Raw genomic sequence first — 21,688 nt, 5'->3', positions numbered from 1 at the left:
CTAGGACCTACTCTGTGCCCTAGAGAACCTCATGGTTGGGAGTGGTGGTGTGAAGTATTGACCACAAATCACTTACTTAAAATTGAATTGTCAGCTAACTTTGGGTGGGTGAGGGGCTGTCTAGACAATAGTTCCTCTTCTGTAAATGATTTGAATGATACAATAAAAAAACGGACTTTTTAAAGCCTAGGGTTGAGTTATATTAGATTGCCAAACTTTCTGGAAACAAATTGTGTTCAAAGTAACCACAACAATTTGGAAAAATAGGTTTAAAGAAGATACATGTAAGTTATCTCGGGGCCCAGATCACGCAAGAGGTACAAGGTGCAGAATGAATGTCCTTCCAGTTTAATAGAGCGATGCAAATTCCCTACCACAAGGGCAGTGCCAAAATATTAAGTAAAAAGTCTAGGTACAGGTCCTGCTCTCATCCCTTCCACAACAGGCTTGAGTCATAAAGTCGGACTTCCCAACCACACAACTTAGACTTCGTGAATTTCCTTTCCCATTTTTCCTCTTATTTCCCCGCCAATAGGAAATCTGTGTAGTGGGTAAAGACCAGGATGTCACTGCTAATCCCAATCAGAAACTTGGTCCTTGATTCTTCCCAGTGGCCGAAATCTCCGCTGCGAAAAAGGGTGTGAACTATTCTCTAAAGCAGCAGGGCCCGAACGCCTTTAATAATCCACTTCCTTCGGACTCCGTTTGCGAAGCCCATCAGCACCCATTACTCCGTTCGGCTTCGCATCCTAGCAGAAAGCTAAATTGTTCAAACCCCCGCTCCTTCCCAGGGTTTGGCGGTCCTCGACCCTCAAGGGAGCTTGGGATGCCGGCGCCAGGCTTGCCTCTGGCCCAGGGCGCCCGCCTGTCCTGCACTCCCTCCCTGGACACTGGGCCCGCCTGCCCTCCCCGGGCTGGCCCAAGGGGTGTGAAGGCCAGGGGGCCGGCGCCCGCGGGGCCGCGGTGGAGCTCTCCCGGCCCACGGGCCAAAAACCCTGGGGATTGGGACGCGGCCACGCGGGCCGGGGGCGAGGGGCGCTGACCAGAAGCGGGCGGAGCCTAGGGGCCCGGGCAGGCGGCGGGACTCCCCGTGGGCCGGCTCCGCTGGGTGGGCATTCCCGCGGGGCGCCGAGGTACAACATGAGGGCTCTTCGCTGACACGGAGGGGCCGTGAGGGCTGCAAGAAAGGGAGGCCCGCGGCTCTCCCCGGGAGCGGGGCGCGCGCCCGCGCGGTGGGCGGGAAAACTAAGGGGACGCGGAGGCGAGCGCGCGTCCCGCAGGGGAGGGGGCGGAGAGCGTGAGGAGGAGGGAGGAGGCGTCTCCGTGCGGGAGCCCGGCTGACCGCGCCAGACCCAGACAGAGCCTCGCGGCTGTAGCTGCAACAGGCGGCGGGCTCGGTTCGGGGGCGGAGGCGGCGAAGGGGCGGGGAGCGCCAGGAGGAGCGACCCGGCCCCACCACAGCCGCCTCTTCCCCGCCGCATGGACGAGCACCTCAGCCTTCTGCGCTCGCCGCCGCCGCCCTCAGCCCGCCACCGCGCCCACCCTGCCCAGCGCCCCGCGAGCAGCGGCGGCGCCCACACGCTGGTAAACCCCGGCTACGCGGAGCCCGCCGCAGGCCCCGAGCTGCCGCCCGACATGACCGTGGTGCCCGGGGACCACCTGCTGGAGCCGGAGGTGGCGGATGGTGGAGGGGCCCCGCCTCAGGGCGGCTGTGGCGGCGGCGGCTGCGACCGCTACGAGCCGCTACCGCCCTCACTGCCGGCCGCGGGCGAGCAGGACTGCTGCGGGGAGCGCGTGGTCATCAACATCTCCGGGCTGCGCTTCGAGACGCAGCTGAAGACCCTTTGCCAGTTCCCCGAGACGCTGCTGGGCGACCCCAAGCGGCGCATGAGGTACTTCGACCCGCTCCGCAACGAGTACTTCTTTGACCGCAACCGGCCCAGCTTCGACGCCATCCTCTACTACTATCAGTCCGGGGGCCGCATCCGCCGGCCGGTCAACGTGCCCATCGACATCTTCTCCGAGGAGATCCGCTTCTACCAGCTGGGCGAGGAGGCCATGGAGAAGTTCCGCGAGGACGAGGGCTTCCTGCGGGAGGAGGAGCGGCCCTTGCCCCGCCGCGACTTCCAGCGCCAGGTGTGGCTGCTCTTCGAGTACCCCGAGAGCTCCGGGCCAGCCCGGGGCATCGCCATCGTGTCCGTGCTGGTCATCCTCATCTCCATTGTCATCTTCTGCCTGGAGACGCTGCCGGAATTCCGCGACGAGAAGGACTACCCCGCCTCGCCGTCGCAGGACTCATTCGATGCAGCCGGCAACAGCACGTCGGGGGCCGCCGCGGGAGCCTCCAGCTTCTCGGATCCCTTCTTCGTGGTGGAGACGCTGTGCATCATCTGGTTCTCCTTCGAGCTGCTGGTGCGGTTCTTCGCTTGTCCTAGCAAAGCCACCTTCTCGCGAAACATCATGAACCTGATCGACATTGTGGCCATCATCCCTTATTTTATCACTCTGGGTACCGAGCTGGCCGAACGACAGGGCAACGGACAGCAGGCCATGTCTCTGGCCATCCTGAGGGTCATCCGCCTGGTGAGGGTCTTCCGCATCTTCAAGCTCTCGCGCCACTCCAAGGGGCTGCAGATCCTCGGGCAAACGCTGAAGGCGTCCATGCGGGAGTTGGGGTTGCTCATCTTCTTCCTCTTTATTGGGGTCATCCTTTTCTCCAGCGCGGTCTACTTTGCCGAGGCAGACGACCCCACTTCAGGTTTCAGCAGCATCCCGGATGCCTTCTGGTGGGCAGTGGTAACCATGACAACAGTGGGTTACGGCGATATGCACCCAGTGACCATAGGGGGCAAGATTGTGGGATCTCTCTGTGCCATCGCCGGTGTCTTGACCATCGCATTGCCTGTTCCCGTGATTGTTTCCAACTTCAATTACTTCTACCACCGGGAGACAGAAGGGGAAGAGCAAGCCCAGTACATGCACGTGGGAAGTTGCCAGCACCTCTCCTCTTCAGCCGAGGAGCTCCGAAAAGCAAGGAGTAACTCGACTCTGAGTAAGTCGGAGTATATGGTGATCGAAGAGGGGGGTATGAACCATAGCGCTTTCCCCCAGACCCCTTTCAAAACGGGCAATTCCACTGCCACCTGCACCACGAACAATAATCCCAATTCTTGTGTCAACATCAAAAAGATATTCACCGATGTTTAATATATGATACAAGTGACATGCTGTGCTCAGTATTGTGTGGAACATGCCCCCTTGGTCTGCCTATGCCCTTGTTTTATACATTTCCAGACCATTCATCAAGGAAAGGACCTGAAGAAGTGGAAAGCACACTTCATTCTCCCTCTCCCTACTGCTTCATACTGAAACAGGTGCCTGTTTTGCAAGTGGGCTGCATTCTCTCAGCTCTCCTTTTCCCCCTTACCCTCTCTCTCTTAACATTGTAAACAACAAACTTACATTAAACTGCATTTCTAGTACACGCCCTATTTTAAAAAGAGCAGTACATCCTGGGAGGAAATGAAACTAAAGAACAGTTAGAGTAACTGTTTAACCTCAGAATTTTAAAGGCAGTTGTTTCTTTCCTAAGTACATCAATTCGCAGTAAATGATGCTTCAGTTTGATGGACCTTTCAACGTTATTTCCTGAATATGAATTTCGGTTGCCTACCCTGTAGATATGTGGATGAAGAGTCTAACTAGATAATGACTTGTAAACCCACCGTGAGTTATTTGGTTTTTGACTGAAATTCCTATTTGAATCCCCCTTCCCGGAATTTTAAGGGTCTCTACAACTTTGAATAAAGGGAAGTGCCCAAGATGTCCTGATCTGACTAATTAGTTTAATTCTTTCGGGCTTGCTAAGCATTTCTAAAGCATTAGACTAACAGATTCCTGTGATGTTCTGTGCATATGTCCCAGCCCCAATATCTATCAAAGTCTAGAAACAGATGTTTTCAGTGCTGCTGAGAGAAACAAAAAATTTCCTAATGCATCTGAGAGATAAGCTTCGGCAGTATCACAAGAAGATTAAAGTGGCAGACACCCTTTCCAGCGGAAGTTACTAATTCGGACCTGACTGATGCAGTTCCCATAGCAACCCATGTTTCCTGGGAAACCCGAAAAAGGTTGTCATGGCATCTCTTGCTCTCTAGCCCCACCTCCCAGCCCCTGCCGTTTCCACAGTAACCTTTCCAGATGGTTCCTACTTACATGATTTCATAAGGAAAACCACTGTTTGAATAAGCCGCACAAAAAAAGTTAAGTCTGAGACTCTAAGGAGGTGAAATGAATCCCAAATGCATTTTTTGACTATGAAAATCATTATGTCATTCCATAATGACTGAATCAAGAAGGAAAATATGGTGTTTGGAATGTTAGATATTAACCACAATAAGGCATGATCTGGATTACATGCTATTTATTAGGCAATAATTTTAAAAGATGCTTCTCTACAGTTTTCTTTATCCAAGAACTTTCAAGCCAACAAATGAAATTTAAAAGCAAATGTAAAAGTGTTCTGTACATAAGCAAATGAGAGATTCAATCAGTGTGCCTGAAACCTTACTACGAGGGACCTTCAGGTTTTCTCTTTAAAAAAAAAAAAAAAAAAATACAGATCCCCCAACAGCTCTGTCGTCATCACAGCCCTTGACAAGCTAAATAAACCTCACATAAATAAAGGATGCACGTTTTAAACTGAGTGAATTGCAGACAATCAATTAAAAGGAGGGACAGGAAGTAACCAGATCTCGGGAGAACACCTGCAAGTTTCAGCCATATGCCAAGGGTTGCCAGAAGACAGACAGAATCAGGTGAGCACTGTGTGATCTACTGGGAGCAGTCCCTTTTGTTATCCAGAGCCAGGGAACTGTCATTCATATACAGACTGATGGTATTTGCCAAACCAACAGTTTTATATTAGTTGCATGCTTGGTGTCTTTTTAAAAATAATTTTCACCTTTCTCATTTGATTTCCATGTTGCTAACTGTCCTTTAGTTTCCATTGTTTATTACAAAAGGATGAAAAAACAGTCATTGCTCTTCAGAATAACCTTCGCCCAAGCTGAACTGAAAATTATTCCATTCCTTTTACTAACCCACTTGGCCTCCAAGCAACCTGTTTCCCCTTAAAAAAGGATAAATGGCAGAATCTACTGCTGTTAGATTATTGGTCCAATTTTAATTTACATAATTATTTAATAGTAAGCAGTGGTACAGTTCTTTGAAACAAAAAATGGTTAAACATAAAATAAGAGTAACATTTTATTTAAACATAGTCATTCTGTTTCATATATATTATATAAATTATACATTATCCACAATTGTTTTTTGGTTTTGATAGCATATAACTATTCTATCCTTCCAGAGTAAATGAGAATAACCCTATTTTTAAAGCCCATAAAGTATTTTCAGTTAGGAGCATATTTATGATGCATGCATTGAAGAGAGTGGAAAATAATGATTGAGATTGTAAGAGAGAGCTGAGGAAGGAAAAGACCAAACAAATAGAGGCAAGAAATCTAAATATACCTGGTCATAGATTTGTTGTTTGTTTTTATCTGTGTATATCTAACTAGGACTTCATTATCTAGTTTTTGTTGCTTTTGTTTGAGTTAACCTTTGACATTGATCTACCTCTTGACCAAACTTTTGGTACCCTTAATGACCAGAAATTATTTTTATGACACATTTTGATAATATGTTAGATACATTGTAACAATTACATTAAAATAATTTTCGTGTCTGTTCTTAAAATAACATAGAGGTCAAGGAAGTGCAATGGCAATTTTATTCATATTTATTCAAGAGATGTAGAAACCTTGATTAGTTCTATAAGTAAATTATGGTTGTGCCATAATTCTTATGGTTATTAAATGGCAGTAATTTAAAGGGGAACTTTGTTCTTGAATCCAGAGAAATATCCTGGCTTTTGACTCATAACTTTGAGGTAATATGATTGCTTGTAGTCACCACATTATAAGTTCCCTAAAGGCTACAGGCTCTGTGTCTTGAAGGTTTTAGGTACTAGTGCCTAGCACAGAATGGGTGCCACATTTGTTGAGTGAATGGCTGTTATCTTACATGAATGTTATTTCCAGGCTTTTAATAAAGTGGCTAAAAGCATAAGCTCTGCAGTCATATTGCCAGGATTTGAATCCTGACTCTGCTATATGATCTTGAACAAATTACTTAACCTCTCTGTGCCTCAGTTTCTTTGTTTGTTAAATGGAGTAATAGTACCTCATAGGTTTATTGTGAATAGTAAATGTTAATATAGATAGAACACTTAGAAAAAATAATTCCATGACATAGCATCAGAGATTTTGCTAAGAGATTATATTGTGATCATTACTCACAAACATTGTATAATTAATACAATGCTTTGTGAATATGAAATATATAAATAATCAGTGTCTTCCTATTTCCTTTCTATAATAAGAATAATAATAATTACCATTTATTAAGAGTCAACCATGTCCTGGACAGTCGTCAACTCCACAAGGTAAGTGCTATTAACCTCATTTTAGGAGGGCAAAAAACAGATGTTTAAAGTTAAGTGATTTCCCTAAGACTTCACAGCTAGCAGGAGACTCCAATGATTTAAAGCCATGTTATTCTGGCTCTGAAACCCGTGCTACTTTTATTAGGTGACTTGAAAAGCAAAATAAATCTTTTATGCTTTTAGGCTTGGCTTCAGCCCGTGTCACTAATTAATGAGTTCATGTAGATAACATATCTCCAGAAACCTATTTCATTTCAGTATACTGAAAATTAACCTGTTTAAAATAATCAGATATTTTAACCAAATATAAGGATCAAATATAAGTTATTTAAATAAGATGAAGAGATTGACTTTTCTAATAACAAAAGATTATTTTCTTATGGTTGGTTGATCTAAATTTAATCTTAGAAAGTATAACCAGTCGTAGTAGTGTTTAGTGATAACTGCTATGACAATGGGTATTTTTCAGTTTTAGGATGTTCTGTTTTCATGTGTTTTAATCAACAATAGATGATAGCATTATGCAAATTATTTTTCTATCTCCTTATACTTTGCTTAAGTTACTGAAGAACCATACCAGAAAGTTGTGTAAATATTTTGACTCTCCCTTATAAAGAGGGAAGAAATTATTCAGAACAGAAGTATTAAAAGCAGAATGAGATTGCCAGTTCATTGAAACTTGTGACATTATTGCCTTACCTAACCACTCCATGGATCTTTAAGGTTATCTGTGCTCTAAAAAAATTAAAATATAATTTTTCCTACATAATAGCTGCAGACCCTTCTCTAAGTTCTTAAATCATTTATGAAATGAAAATGGATAGTGATTTGGGCTTAGAGCAAAATTCTAATGAGCCTATGTTTGCACATGCCAGCTAGCTTTGCCAAACTACAGGCTTCACTGTTAAGCTCAGTTGCATGTCTTAGGTGTTGAAGAAATATACAGATGTCTGTGTATAGCAAGAGATTCATGTGAGGAGGTGTGACTGGATCAGTTCACATCCATCAACCCCCTGGGGAAAAATGTATATGCCTTACAGCTGATGAATCCAGATAGAAACATGGAAGTTAACATTGTTATTATTTGATTTCTTTTATGATGTTTTAAAATGACATGATGCACCAACTATGGTGACATAACCACAGACACCTACACGTAGGAGGAAGCATTATGTCAGTTTTTTCTAAACTTTGAAATAAATTTTCAGTATTGAAATTTTAAATGCACAATATGAAGACATTTAAAGTTATGGTTTGTTGCCATAAAGTTTGTTATTTACCTTTTTGGCATATAACATACCCAAGTATTTGTTTTGCTATAGTATATAAATACAATGTATATAATATATCCTAGTAGTCTATTCCTTTGAGAACCATAACTATAACTTATTGACTTCTATACATTTAAAATTTCAACATTTTCTACAGCAGTTCCAAGTCCTTCCCACCTCTCAGCTGTGAATAGAAGTGATAACCCTTCCCACTAAGAAATGCAAAGAAGCACACGTGCCCCATAATCTGAAGACTTATGGAAACACTGTGAGATAGAGGTGAGGAGCATAAGAATGTGGACGAGGATATTTAGGGATGCATTTTTAGGGTGGGAGCTTTTTCTTTCTGTCTTGTATTAGACCTTTTAAACTGAGGAGGATACAATTATTGGTTTTTGTACTATTCCGTATGGGTTTGGGGGGCAATTCTATATATATTAATGAAATCACTTGTTTTTTATATACCTTTAGGAAGTGGTTGGTAGCCTTTGAGAGAAAGTAAATCAAAGAAGGCAGGAAAAGGGGGGCAGAAGCCAATCAGAGCCCAGACCTTTACTATTGTGACTCAGCTCTTAACTTTCTGCCAGAAAATGGCCATTGCTACATAGCATATGATAATAGTATTCTTTATGTACTCATATTCAGTTTGCAAGTATAATTTAAATGATTCAGACTGGTTAGAAAGCTTTCAGATGTTTGTCTTGATTTTTAATGACGTCGTGAGCTAATTTTCAAAATTGTGAAGAAAAAATACATTTTAAAAAGAAAACGTTTTCATGATTTTACTGGGTTCTTTTGTACCAGATGTGTTTTTTAAAATTTGCACCATTAGCCATCAAATGCATATTAAGAAGAGATCTGGAAAAGAGCCTCCCATCATTTTCTTGGGAGCCATGTTGTTATTGTTGTAACCTAAATAGTGTGGAATAGGAGCTCTGCCCTAAAAAATAAAGCCTGGAATTCTGGTTGCTAGCAATACAGCACTTAAATGGAGAAAAAAAATGATATTTCATCATATCTAAAGAATGTTATGAATAAATTTGTTCATGCAAGACTCTGACTTTGCAGATACAGGGGTCATACTTTCCAGTATGGTGATAGTGATTGGGGAGAAGCTTTTTCTCTTACAGTGAGCTTCCAACTTCACACCCACTCCTAATATCATAACACAAAGGCTCTTGGGAATCCTATGGAGGCCCCCACCAACTTTTTAGAATGAAAGTTAGCATCATGCCTACATGTTTTATATCAGACAGCACTGTTATTTCATTTGTCTTCCATTACATTTATTTTAAACTTCCATTCATTATGGAAGTCCCTCTGAATCCTAAGGTTCTTATTTTTATACATTTAAACATGTTCTTTAAATTAAACATAATTAATTTGGAAGAGAAGCAGTGGGGACAATTTATTACACACACACACACACCCCCCCGTACCTGTTCATAGATTACTTCCTATCCTGCAGTACATTTACTTTCTGTCTGTTGATCTAAATGTTCTCATTTTTTCTGAAAATTAGTGAATTTCCAAAATATTCATTTTCATTCCATATGTGCAGCATAAATATTTACAAATCATTTTTCTTTTTTTCCAGCCTTACTTAAAATGTAGGTTTATTGCCTAGTGTTCTCAATGCATTTATTAATGAAATAATATTCATAGAAATAGTAAATATACTCAACCTATCACCAAATTTTGTCATTTAGCCTCCCAGATATCTCTAAAAACAGTCCACTTTACTATGGCGCTGCCAGGACCACTCTAATCCACACTGTCATCTCTATCCTACATAAGTGTGAAGGTCTCTTCATGGCATCCTCACATTTCTTGTGGGCACTCTTTGACTCTTTCTCTACCTGGTAGCCAGAATGATCTTTTTGAAACCAAAATCTGATTACATAACCCACCCCTGCTTAAAATTTTTGCAGGGTCTTCTTGTTTTTAGGATAGAGACCCAAAGGCTTAGCATAGCTTTTATGGTCCCACATGATCTCGTATCCAGCCTTACCTCCTCTTTGCTTATGTTTCTCCCCTCCTCCTTTTGTGCTCCAGTCACCCTGGTCTTCTTCCAGATACAGGATAAGCCCCCTTTCCCTCTTAAGCTAATGGGGATCTTTGCAATTGTTTCACTGCCAGCCTCCTCTTTCTCTCCTCACCTCTTCTATTTTTACTTCAATACTCCTCCAAGGCATCTCTCATGACTCTGGTTTTTTTCAGTTCCCCTATTACAGTGTAGTAGTTCATTAAATGTAAGATGCCTTTGATTATAAGAAATATTATTATTTGTGTACTTTATTTTAAAGATTTCCAATTGTAAGGATAAAGTACCAGTGATTTTAAGGTGCATCCCAATTTCATAGATGCTCAAATCTAAAAATGTATGTCTTAGAATGCGTTAAATATAGTATGTTATCTTGACATAGCTGTAATTTTATATTTATTTGTGTTATATGATTAATTTCTGTTTCTTCCATGAGAGTGGGGACTATATCTTTCTTTGTTCACCACTGACTCCCTTCCCACTCTCTCCTGAGTCTGCTCCAAAAGGCTGTCACCCCCCATCACTCCACCAAAAGTGTATTTGGCAAGGTCACTGGTAACCTCATATAACAATACCCAGTGGTCATTTCTCAGTTCTCATTTCAATTTGACCTATTAGAAGCATTTGGCATAGTCAGCTACCTCCCCATTCCTAAGAAGACTGTCTTCATTTGACTTCCAAGATAACACACTGTGGATTTTCTTTCTACTTCTCTGGCCTCTCCTTATTTACTGGTTCTTTCTCATTTTTTCATTCTTCATTCTGTCTTATTCTAATAGCTTTAAACTATCTATGTGTGTACATTTGTATCTCCCACCTAGATCTCTCCCCTGAGCTCCTGATTGAATTTCCACCTGCCTACATGACGTCTCCACTTGGATATCTAATAGACATCTCAAACTTAATATGTCCAAAACTGAGCTTCCCTCCTTCCCATCAAGCCTGTACTTCCTGCCCTCTTCCCCACCTCCACTACTGGCAGCTTCAGTTTTCCAGTCGCTCAAAATAAAATCCTTGGAATTATCCTTGATTCTTCTTTTCCTCTTACATCCCTTATTTAATCCACTGTGTTAACACTACTTTTAAAATGTTTCAAGAGGCTTACCACTTCATACCACTTCTACCGCTACCACTTGATCTAAACCATCATTATCTTCACCTGGATTTTTACGGGCCTCCAGTTTCCATCCTTCCTCTTATTTGAGTCTATTCTCAACATAACAACCAGGGTGATTCTTTTAAAACATTTATCAAATTGTATTACATCTTTGTGTCAAAACCACCGTTTGGCACCCCATTTCACACAGAGTACCAGCTAAAGGCTTTTTTACAATGGCCTGCAAGGCCCTGTCTCATTTTGCCCTCCTTACCCTTTTGACCTAATTTCCAACTCCTCTCCTACTTGATCCTGTGCTGCAGCCACATTGGCCACCTTGATCTTCTTCAAATACACCAGGCACGCTCCACCTTGGGGGCTTTGTGTTTATTGTTCTCGTTCTCCCCGCCTAGAATGTTCTACCATCTGATAGCTGCATGGCTGCCTCCGTCACCTCCTTCAGGTGTCACTTTCACATTGAAGCCTTCCCTAGCCACACTATTTAAAATTGCAGCCTCAAAACACTCTCTCTATCCTTTCTCTGCTTAATTTTCAAAATTAATTTACAAAATTCCTTGTAATCAATTCACTGTAGAAGGTTTGCATTTGTTAAAACATGCTCCAGCAAGTTTTCCACAAGAAGTATTATACCACCCAATTATGGGGATGGAATCCCTTAATGTAAGTAACTTAACTGTTACCTTATATGAGATATCATTGAGGGTACCTAGTCACTAAGGATACCTGGAAGTTAGAATGCTTCACAAAGACCATGTTTTTTCATACATAATAGCTAACAGAGTGCTTTTTATTAATGATGACATAAACATGTTGACTAATTCACCAGGATGGCACAGCAAAATCAGAACAAGCAAGTGATATCTCCAAAGGACTTATCTATCTAGCAGACATTCTAAGAAACTTCCCTATAAGTTCAGTCTCAGTTTCAGTTAATGATGAGTCCTAAAAATCCATGAAGTCTTCATTACTATGGAAGCTGATTGAATCAAACATTAGATTTCACTAGTGAATCACATTACAGAATTACATCACTGTAGATATGGACTGACTGGGTATCTTTTGCAAAATAACCTAATTTTAAAATGTAATGATAATTACATTTTAATAACCTATAATTACATTTAAACCTATAAACCTATAGGTTACATTTAAAATGTAATGATAATTACATTTTAAAATTATGACATTTAAAAATTAGCTATTTTTTAAAATAAAAATTAGCTATTTTTTGAAGTGATTGTTCATACATGAAAGGAGATGGGGACATTTAAATCACTTAATGAAAAGTAAGAGCAGATTTTTAGAGTGATATTTATAAAATGGTAAAGCTTAAACTACTTCTAAATAATTAGATGGAAGGTGAAGACAATCCAGCAGCATTTGGTTCTTAATATTGGGAGATTCCTAGCGGCATTGAAATACCAACACATATAGTATGGAATGACTGAAACTGATTAAAGCATTGATATGACTACTGCAGATATTACCATGATTTTTTGTAATATTGTAACCAAGGCACTTTCCTCTGCAGTAGGAAATGAGGATTCTCCTAATAAGAATAGAGAGGAACTTTCCCCACACCCCCTTTGAATTTCCTCCTTTCCCTGGATTTCTCAGGCAAACCAGACCAGAGAATGACCTGACTCTTGCCTCTGCATACCCAAGTGGCACAATTTCCTTACCAACTGTGTCAACAAATTTGAAACTAACATATGTGCCTGAGTTTACATATGTAGACCAGCAGAAATTAGAAACTCTTTTCTCCTTACATCACTTTACACAGTTAAGCTCACATAGGATAAAGATCATTTTTCTCTTCTGAGAAAAATGTTGTTAGGGATTTTTAAAGAAATGACACAAAATATAGGATTGAAATCTATATTTGTGTTTTTTTTCTGGTTTTGGATGAAGGATTGTGATATTGTTTATTTTTATTATTTAACTCACTATGGATTTTACTGGATTTTCTATTATAACTTTGTTTAGTCAAGGTATTAGACACTTAAGAGGCAGCCTTATGTGCCATTACATTTTGTATTTACCTCATGTCTGACTACAGAACAATAAAATATCAGATAGTCATGAATAAATTTCTTCTATAAGAAATTATTATGAAAAGCATGTTAAACAAGAGTGACTATGTGTCAGACTTCTAAAGAGCAAAATTTACCGGGTAACCAAAAAGTACAGAGAGAAATATTTTCTTCAGGTAAGAACTGTTTGAATTGCTTTATACCTAGATTCTGTAGACCTTTTGCCTGCAGACCTTTTAACTGATTTCAAAAGAGCATTTTACTGTGTGACCATATAAATTGAAGATACTTCTTATTAGTAGACCTAAATATTGCTCAAAGTAGTATCAGTTATACCTCACAGCTCATTTTCCCATGACTTTCTAAATTTTTTTAAGATGTAAGTTACATCTTAACATATTACCGACTTTAATTACTGAGTCAGATTAAAGGTTTTTGCTTGCTAAGAGTACATAATTTTCAAGACCTCAATCAGAGAATTGTATATAACCGAATAAGAAATCTTTCTAGTCCTTGAGCTTATTCATTACCATTTACTTGGTAGAACTGGTAAAACTGATTGGTGTGCAGCTAACTCTTAAGTAATTTAATAGATGTCAAAGTATATAGACACATGAAGACAAAGTTCCCATAAAACTACATGCTATAGAATAGCTTCAACTCTTTTCTCATCAAATATAAGTTAATGAGACTAACAGTTAGTTAAGTAAACTAGGTTTCTGTACTCTTTCATTTAGGCCTTTTGGAGGTATTAATTACTTCTTCATAAATTTGATAATTATTGAAATTTGACTATTCTTATTCTCTATTCTTGTTCTGTATGTTATTCTATATGTTGAAACATTTATTTGGTAAATTATAGGTCACTGTCTTCTATTGTACCTCCTTTCTCTCTTTTTATAGAATCGATTTTGAGTCCATTCTTCTAAGCCTTTCAACCCACATCTTAACCAATAATATAGACATTATGATTTTTGGGTTTTTTTTTTTTTTTTTTTTTTTTTTTGAGACAGAGTCTTGCTCTGTCACCCATGCTGGAGTGCAGTGGCGCAATCTCGGCTCACTGCAAGCTTTGCCTCCCAGGTTCACGCCATTCTCCTGCCTCAGCCTCCCACGTAGCTGGGACTACAGGCACCTGCCACCATGCCCGACTAATTTTTTTTGTATTTTTAGTAGAGACGGGGTTTCGCCCTGTTAGCCAGGATGGTCTTGATCTCCTGACCTCATGATCCGCCCGCCTGGGCTTCCCAAAGTGCTGGGATTACAGGTGTGAGCCACCTCGCCCGGCCGACATTATGATTATTATCCTGATACCACTTTTATTTTTGTTTCTGTTGAATTACAACCCCCTCCATACCTATACTTTATTAGGTTACATGTGCACAACGTGCAGGTTTGATACATAGGTATACATGTGTCATGTTGGTTTGCTGTACCCATCAACTCGTCATTTCCATTAGGTATTTCTCCTAATGCTATCCCTCCCCCAGCCCACCACTCCCCAGCAGGCCCCATTGTGTGATGTTTTCTGCCTTGTGTCCAAGTGTTCTCATTGTTCAGTTTCCACCTATGAGTGAGAACACGCGGTGTTTGGTTTTCTGTCCTTGGATAGTTTGCTGAGAATGATGGTTTCCAGCTTTATCCATATCCCTCCAAAGGACATGAACTCATCCTTTTTTATGGCTGCATAGTATTCCATGGTGTATATGTGCCACATTTTCTTAATCCAGTCTGTCAATGATAGACATTTGGGTTGGTTCATGAATGGAACATTTTCTATTGACATAAAGTCTATAGTTTTTAAAAAGTTAAATATACCAGTAAATCATTGTGTTTACTCTGTCTGACAGATCCCTGAAAAGCCCCCCACATAAAGAACTGTAGAGCTGCACTGACCAGTAGGATGCTCCATTTTAAATTGCCTGGATCAAGAATGCAGTAGCAGTTATATCACTGATGGGCAGTGATCCATCTGCCAGTACATGTTTTTATTTCAGTTGACATTAAATAATATGTCTCTAACAAATGCTTTATATAAAGGGAACAGCTCTGAAGTTGGAGGATTCGCTTCATAATACATGCATATAAAAGATGTATTTGATCAAGAGATGAAGAATGCTAAAAATATTAAGGTATCATTGCAACCTTTTGACATTTTGGTGAAATCGAATCATCCAAAAACTATAATCAGTGCTGCAGATAAAGAAAGCCTAAAATTTGTTTCTAACAAGCCAACTATTACTGTTTTTTTTTTTTTCAATTAAGTAGTGGACTGTGTTTAATCATGAGATATAATCATGTTATATTCCATATTCTGGGTTATGTGCAACATTATTTGTGAAGGTGTGTTTTGTACCAAAGGCTCTCATACATAGATTAGCCCATTTACATATAAATAAGTGAGTCTACACTGTGCCCACATGAATGGTATTAAAGACAGACTTGCCTAAAAGAAATGTGCCTTGCTTGATTAAACATTCTTTTATTTTTTAATTCAAAATGGTAGATTTGCAAATTAGTCTCATAGGTTTTAGCTGAGCTGAACTTGACAAAAATATATTAGTACTTATTACATGTTTTAGTATTTATCTTAATTAAAATTGTAACATTTAGTTATACTTTCAACAGTTCATATGTTATATATTCATTTAATTTTGTTTTCATGGGATGTTTGATGTGTTGAGACAAAGCACATTCTTAAAGATAAATATAATATTTCATCTAATGTTTATAGCCTTTCCTTCAAAATTATATATGTGAAAGTTTCCTTAACTCATTTTCTATTTTTATATTCTTTTAGAAATGGAACTCTTTTTCAATTAAAAAAAGTTTTAGTTGGAAAAGAGATTTAGAAGGTCATGAAGATGGTTTCCCATTTGGGAACATTTCACTTCTGTGCCATTAATGTATTTACTGTGACATTTCAGCAGAATGGTAGCTATTTGTATATTATTTCATAAGCCTTATGGAAAGTCAAACTGTGAAAATTTATTATATAGAACCCTTTTTTATTTCCATATTTTAGTTTCAAAAAATACCTGAACAAATGCATAAATAACAAATCCTCTGTTATTTAAATGTATAACAATGCTATGTTATAATAAGAGCACTTGTAGAATTTTAATTATTATAAAAATATTTCAGTAGCAAAGCCAAGATTATAAATTTTTTGATCCCCTACAGAATGGAATACAAGTGATGAATTGCATTGTATGAGAATCAGTAACTAAAACAATCTTATTCCTGCAGCAAAACAGATAGATAAATAAAAGATACAATCTAGGTAACTTTCTTTGAGGCAAAGTCTACAATGAATTTCTCACAAGCTGCTGGTAATTTCTTTGTGTCAAAACTTTGAGAACAGATCACTACAGGAAAAATGAAATAAAAATCTGACAGCTATCTCAGATTTGAGCTATGTGAACTTTTAGTCAAGATGATTTGTGATTGAAGTGAAAATATGGCCACTGCCTTGTCTTTGTTCTACATTAGCCCATTTAGTAGAGACATGGACCTGGAGAATAGTCAGTCCATTGCAGCCAATATAATCCTTATAATTAATTATCACAGCCTGGGTAGCAGTAAAGTAATGCACATCAGCTGCTGGGATGATTGAAACAAACTGATCAACTGTGTTACAGGAGGTCTTAGACATTCAGATGTTTTAGTAAGCATCAGTAGGTGTTACAAAAATAGACACAAAAACTACCTTTATAAAACACCAATGAGACAACTGTATGCATTATAGTATATTTAATATCTGAATTATTATTACAGATTACAGTTTCAAATAAAGACAAAACCTGGATTTTTGTTGTAAAAGCACAGGATGGTGTCAGATGAGTAAACTGTCATACTGAATATGGTTCGCAGAAAGGATAGTAAAAATGGTACTGGTTTAGATAACAGTAGACCAGAATTTTTATCCACTTTCTACCTGTGGGACCTTAGGTAAATCAGTTACATTACTAGACTTCAGTTTGCAGGCTTGAATTGCAAGATGCGTGTGCTGGATTCAGTGATCTCCAAAGCCCTCACCAGTCCCCAAAATTCTCATTATACACATTTGAGAAATGCTTTGAAGAAAACTTAGGGCTGGGTGCGGTGGCTCACACCTATAATCCTAGCACTTTCGGAGGCCGAGGTGGGTGGATAACAAGGTCAGGAGTTCGAGACCAGCCTGGCCAACACAGTGAAACCTCAACTCTACTAAAAATACAAAAATTAGCCGGGCCTGGTGGTACGTGCCTGTAGTCCCAGCTACTCGTGAGGCTGAGATAGGTGAACCACTTGAACCCAGGAGGTGGAGGTTGCGGTGAGTCAAGATCACGCCACTGCACTCCAGCTTGGGCAACAGAGTGAGACTTTGTCTCAAAAAAAAAAAAAGAAAGAAAAAAGTACCCAGATTTTCTTATGCAGGAAAGAATACATGAAGTAAGATTTAAGCCTTGAAAGTATCATAAATATATCATTCTTCAAATTGATGATGATGAAAGAAAATAGGATTCTTTCTCCTCAGAATTTTCATTGATCTATAATGGGATCAAAAAGTAGAAAAATCAGTCTGCAGAATGAAAACAGATTAATTGAAATAGCTAGAAAGGAGGGGAAAGCATTTGTTTAATTAAATGTTAAGGTAACTTGAAAATTGTCTATGAAATGCTAAAACCGTACCACAGCCTTATTGCATGCTCAACATTTTAAGCCTGGGAGCAGGGGACGGTGCGAAAAGGCTGGAGTGATAGAAATGTTTGCCTTATGATCTCTTGACTCCTTTTACACAAGAAGCAGATTGGTAGAGCTTAAGCAGGTGTCTGTGCTGTGGTGCTGGCTCTGCCAAAAACTCTCATGTGCCCTAGGAAAGTTCATTTAACTTCTCTGAGCCCGAGTTTATCTGTAAAGTGAAAACTTTTTAAATTTAGTAATCTGTATGTCTCTTCATCTCAGAATTCTATAACTTTTTCAGATTGTTATATGTGTACATGTACATGTTGCTCCCCTCTGGTCACTATGATGCCACATATTTCTACTTGAGTGAACAGATTGCAAGTCCAAATGTTCTTGTTTCTAATATTAATAATTGATCTCAGCAAGACCTAAAAAAGTAAAAAAAAAAAAAAAAAGTAAATCTTACCTTTTATTTTGACCTTGGCTTTAAATTATTATGATTTATCATTTCATCTTTGAATCCTGAGTGAGTTACCTAAATAGAATGTCTGTTCCAGTTAATCTTCTCTTTAAATTTTTGTAGTTTAATAAACATGTAGCAAATCAGAAGCAACTATATCATGCTTATCAATGAACTGTAGCAGATTGTACGGTGCATTTTTGTCACATTAAAAAGTTAATGCCCTTTTGGTCCCAGAAGCAATGACTATAATCTAAAATAATATTCACAAAATTTTGTGAATGTTTTTGAAAACAGAGGAGGCCTAATCAAGCCATATTGTAGTTCCTTTTGCTCAGGAGTGAGAAACAAAATTCAGGGATAACCCAAACATGTCTGTTTGGCAATAGTGGATAGTTAGGTAAAGAAGGATGATAGCTTTTGCACATCACAGATAAGAGGTGACTATACCTATTGAAAAACAGGAATATATTCTGGTTCCTGGTTTTATGATGTAAAGATATTAGAAGGATACTAAAATTTGGACGCTTGGGAAATTGAATAATACAGAAATATTTTGTCATACTGAGATTATTTGTCCAGAAGTTTAGTCTCATATCCCTTCCATTCAGAAAAGGGGGCAGTTTTTAAAGGCCTCTGTCATTATAGGAAATGTATATTTTGACTAGTGGAGCAATTAGTTAAAACATTTAATCTGATCATTTTGGTTTTGTGAATCTGAATTTTCACTTTAGGTGTAATTGAGTCACTTATGTATTACTGTGATCTTTGTGAGAAGTGATTTCGTCCTTTTTTTTAAGTTGATGAAACTTGATAAATGGTGATTCTAGCATATTGTGTTAATACTGTATCTTACAATAATTTGTGAACTGGCCATCATAAACAAATCATAGTAGTATCTCTTCTCGTAAATTGTTTCTATGGTGTGATCTCTTAATGCTGTGTTTGGGGGTGGGGATGGGGTTAAGTATTTTGTTGACTTTAAGCTGTCAAAGTGTTTTTCTTAAATGCCATAAAATTGTATGACTATAAGCCAAATAAGAATATTCTCTTTTTTCACTTTTAAGGGCACTGTATAGACCATTTTGGAAACTATCCCACAGAATGGTATAATTTAAGTTTAAAAGCTCTTACACACATACACACACACAAATATATATATATATATACACGTACAAGGGAAAGCAAACAGTGTATGCAGTATTTCTATGTGACATGCTACATGTTGCAAGAATCCATTTTCAAAATCTTACACAGATTATGCAGAAGTCAAAATAACAAATACAACACCTCAATTTTTTATAGAGTCTAGCATTAGTTTACTTATAAGATTTGCTTACATCATACTTCGCAAAGATCATTTACATCATTTATTTAATGTTGAAAATATTTATATGAAGTACTAATGTCATCTGAAGTTTAGAGATTAAACAACCAAGGTTTAGAAAGATCAAATGACTAGTCCAAGATAATATGGCCAATAAATGACTCTAAACCTCCTATGTTCTTTATACTATTCACCTTTTGTCATGTTATTTTTATCCTGTCACTGCCATTATCTTTAAAACCTTGACAAAAATTTACTTTTAAAAGATACATTGGGAATTTTCAGATTTTAGTGCAAAGACATTGTTGCTGTTCTTGTCAGACCTTTTGAGATACTTCCAGACTATAGCCCTTCCACAGGGTGATACTCAAACATTTTCCACCTAAAACATTGAAGTCTGCACACCCTGACCACAGACACTGAATTCACTTGATGTCAGAATGCTAGACTAAAAGTTAATCTTCTTGACTGACATTTCTAATCTCCCTTTTTAAAAATTCATCATAATGACTGACTTCTGAACAGCTGAATAAAGCAGTGATCAACACAAGAAACTGCATCCATTCTGATTCAGAGGGAAAAAAAATCCAACCTAGTAACCATTTTTCAGCATATTGTATTTCATCACATTTATTCTGTGATTAGTGGAGGACAGAGAAGAGGGACTGGGGAGAAAAACTGCCTTTATTTTAAGAAAACTCATTTCCTGTAACTATTCAAAAAGTATTGATTATCAAGTGTTAGATAACAATATTACTAACATTTATCATAGTTCAAATATTTAGTGAAATTTCTCCACATATTTAAAATTTTACTTAAGAATTTTCCCAGTTAAAATGTCATGACTGCTTAGTTTGAATAAGGAAGATATTCGTTTCAATTCATGACACAATATTACATTTTTATTCTTTCTCAGACAACAGACACTGTTACTGCTTTCCCTTGTAAGTCAACAGTCTGTGATACATGCTGTACTTTTACTGATTAGCAATGCATTGTTACTGTGAATATTTAGCTAGAACTTACTATATTGGAATTTAAAATTTTCTAACATTGAATTTAATTCTCTTCATCAAATAAATAAGCATTATTTTTTATGAAATGAAATAATCATTCTTAAGCAGTGATAGTAATGGAATTCTGAATAAGATATAAAATCAAACATATTCTATTTTTTCTATGTTTATCCTTTGACATTGAGTTGTTTTAACTTATCACATATTATTGTTAAGTTGAAATAAGCTTTATGCCATGTTCTCTGATGTTCTTGTCATAATAATTTTGGGCCTTTGTTAAGTAAATATCAGAAAATATCTGTGAGTTTTGATTATGTAATGTTTTCATCTGATTCATTTTTAAAATTTGTCATTGGATTTAAAATGTTTTCTTTGCTAATGTTATATAGAGAATTCAATAAAAGACCAAAAAAGGAAATCCTGTTGCACATATTACTAATTAGTTCCAAATGATTTCCTTCCCTTTCTTTCCTTTCTTCCTTCCTCCCTTCCTCTCTTTCCTTGTTTTCTTTTTGCAAAAGAGGAAACATCAAAAGCTGGGCAGTTGTCAGTACCTCAAGCATCAGCTGCCTTTGAGACCAGCTCTGCAGACTCTTATGTATTCTCCCACATGACTATAATGAAGACTTCTGTGTATTACACTTTGCAAGCCTTTTGAAAGCCAACATTCCCTAGGTTTCTTCCAGTGTTCCCTATCTTAAACTGTTGGAGACACAGTAAAGTCTCAAGGAAGGAAAAACTTATTCACAATAGTCTGTGCCTTTATGCTTTGTGCTAGTTATATGAGTAAATTATGGCACAGCAAATGTACATTATTTTATGCAGAAATAAGTATTGGACATCAATTGCATGCACTGACCTGTTCACAGCAATGTCAGGGATATGGATGTCAATATGTAGATGACCCTGCTCTCAGATATATGCATGTGCGTGCACACACACACACATATGTATATATACATATATACACATATATACACACACACATATACACACATATATACACATACATATATACATACACACATATATATGTATATACATACACACACATATTCCCAAGCTAGTAGGTTAGGATCCTCTTTAGATCCAGAATTGGTCAAATATTAAATAAGAACATTCTGTTTTCAATATTTATTCTCTGTGCATGCCCAATGTTTTTGTATCGTAAGAGAGTGTAATTTCTAGCAATCACCTTTTACGTACCCATTGTTCTCATTTTGTGCTTAGCAATGTTGATCCTA

The 21,688-nt window shown here is 38.4% G+C and overlaps 1 protein-coding gene across 2 annotated transcripts; it reads left to right on the top strand.

Moving 5' to 3' along the window:
* The first annotated feature begins 1,261 nt into the window (after positions 1-1,261).
* On the top strand, positions 1,262-20,862 carry KCNA3 (potassium voltage-gated channel subfamily A member 3). 2 transcript variants are annotated; one of them, XM_021922052.2, is made up of 3 exons: positions 1,262-4,817; positions 7,940-8,058; positions 14,824-20,862. In XM_021922052.2, the coding sequence occupies exon 1, from the start codon at positions 1,480-1,482 to the stop codon at positions 3,205-3,207; it is 1,728 nt and encodes a 575-aa protein (XP_021777744.2). In that variant the 5' UTR covers positions 1,262-1,479; the 3' UTR covers positions 3,208-4,817; positions 7,940-8,058; positions 14,824-20,862. The 2 variants fall into 2 exon arrangements, with proteins under 2 accessions (XP_021777744.2, XP_021777743.2); XM_021922051.2 differs by having other exon boundaries at positions 7,937-8,058.
* The last annotated feature ends 826 nt before the right edge of the window (positions 20,863-21,688 follow it).

The sequence above is a fragment of the Papio anubis genome, chromosome 1 (genome assembly GCF_008728515.1).
Source record: "Papio anubis isolate 15944 chromosome 1, Panubis1.0, whole genome shotgun sequence".
Lineage (NCBI taxonomy): Eukaryota > Metazoa > Chordata > Mammalia > Primates > Cercopithecidae > Papio > Papio anubis.
The sequence above is the reverse complement of the archived record's forward strand: the minus strand, read 5'-3'. Positions and strand labels throughout refer to the sequence as shown.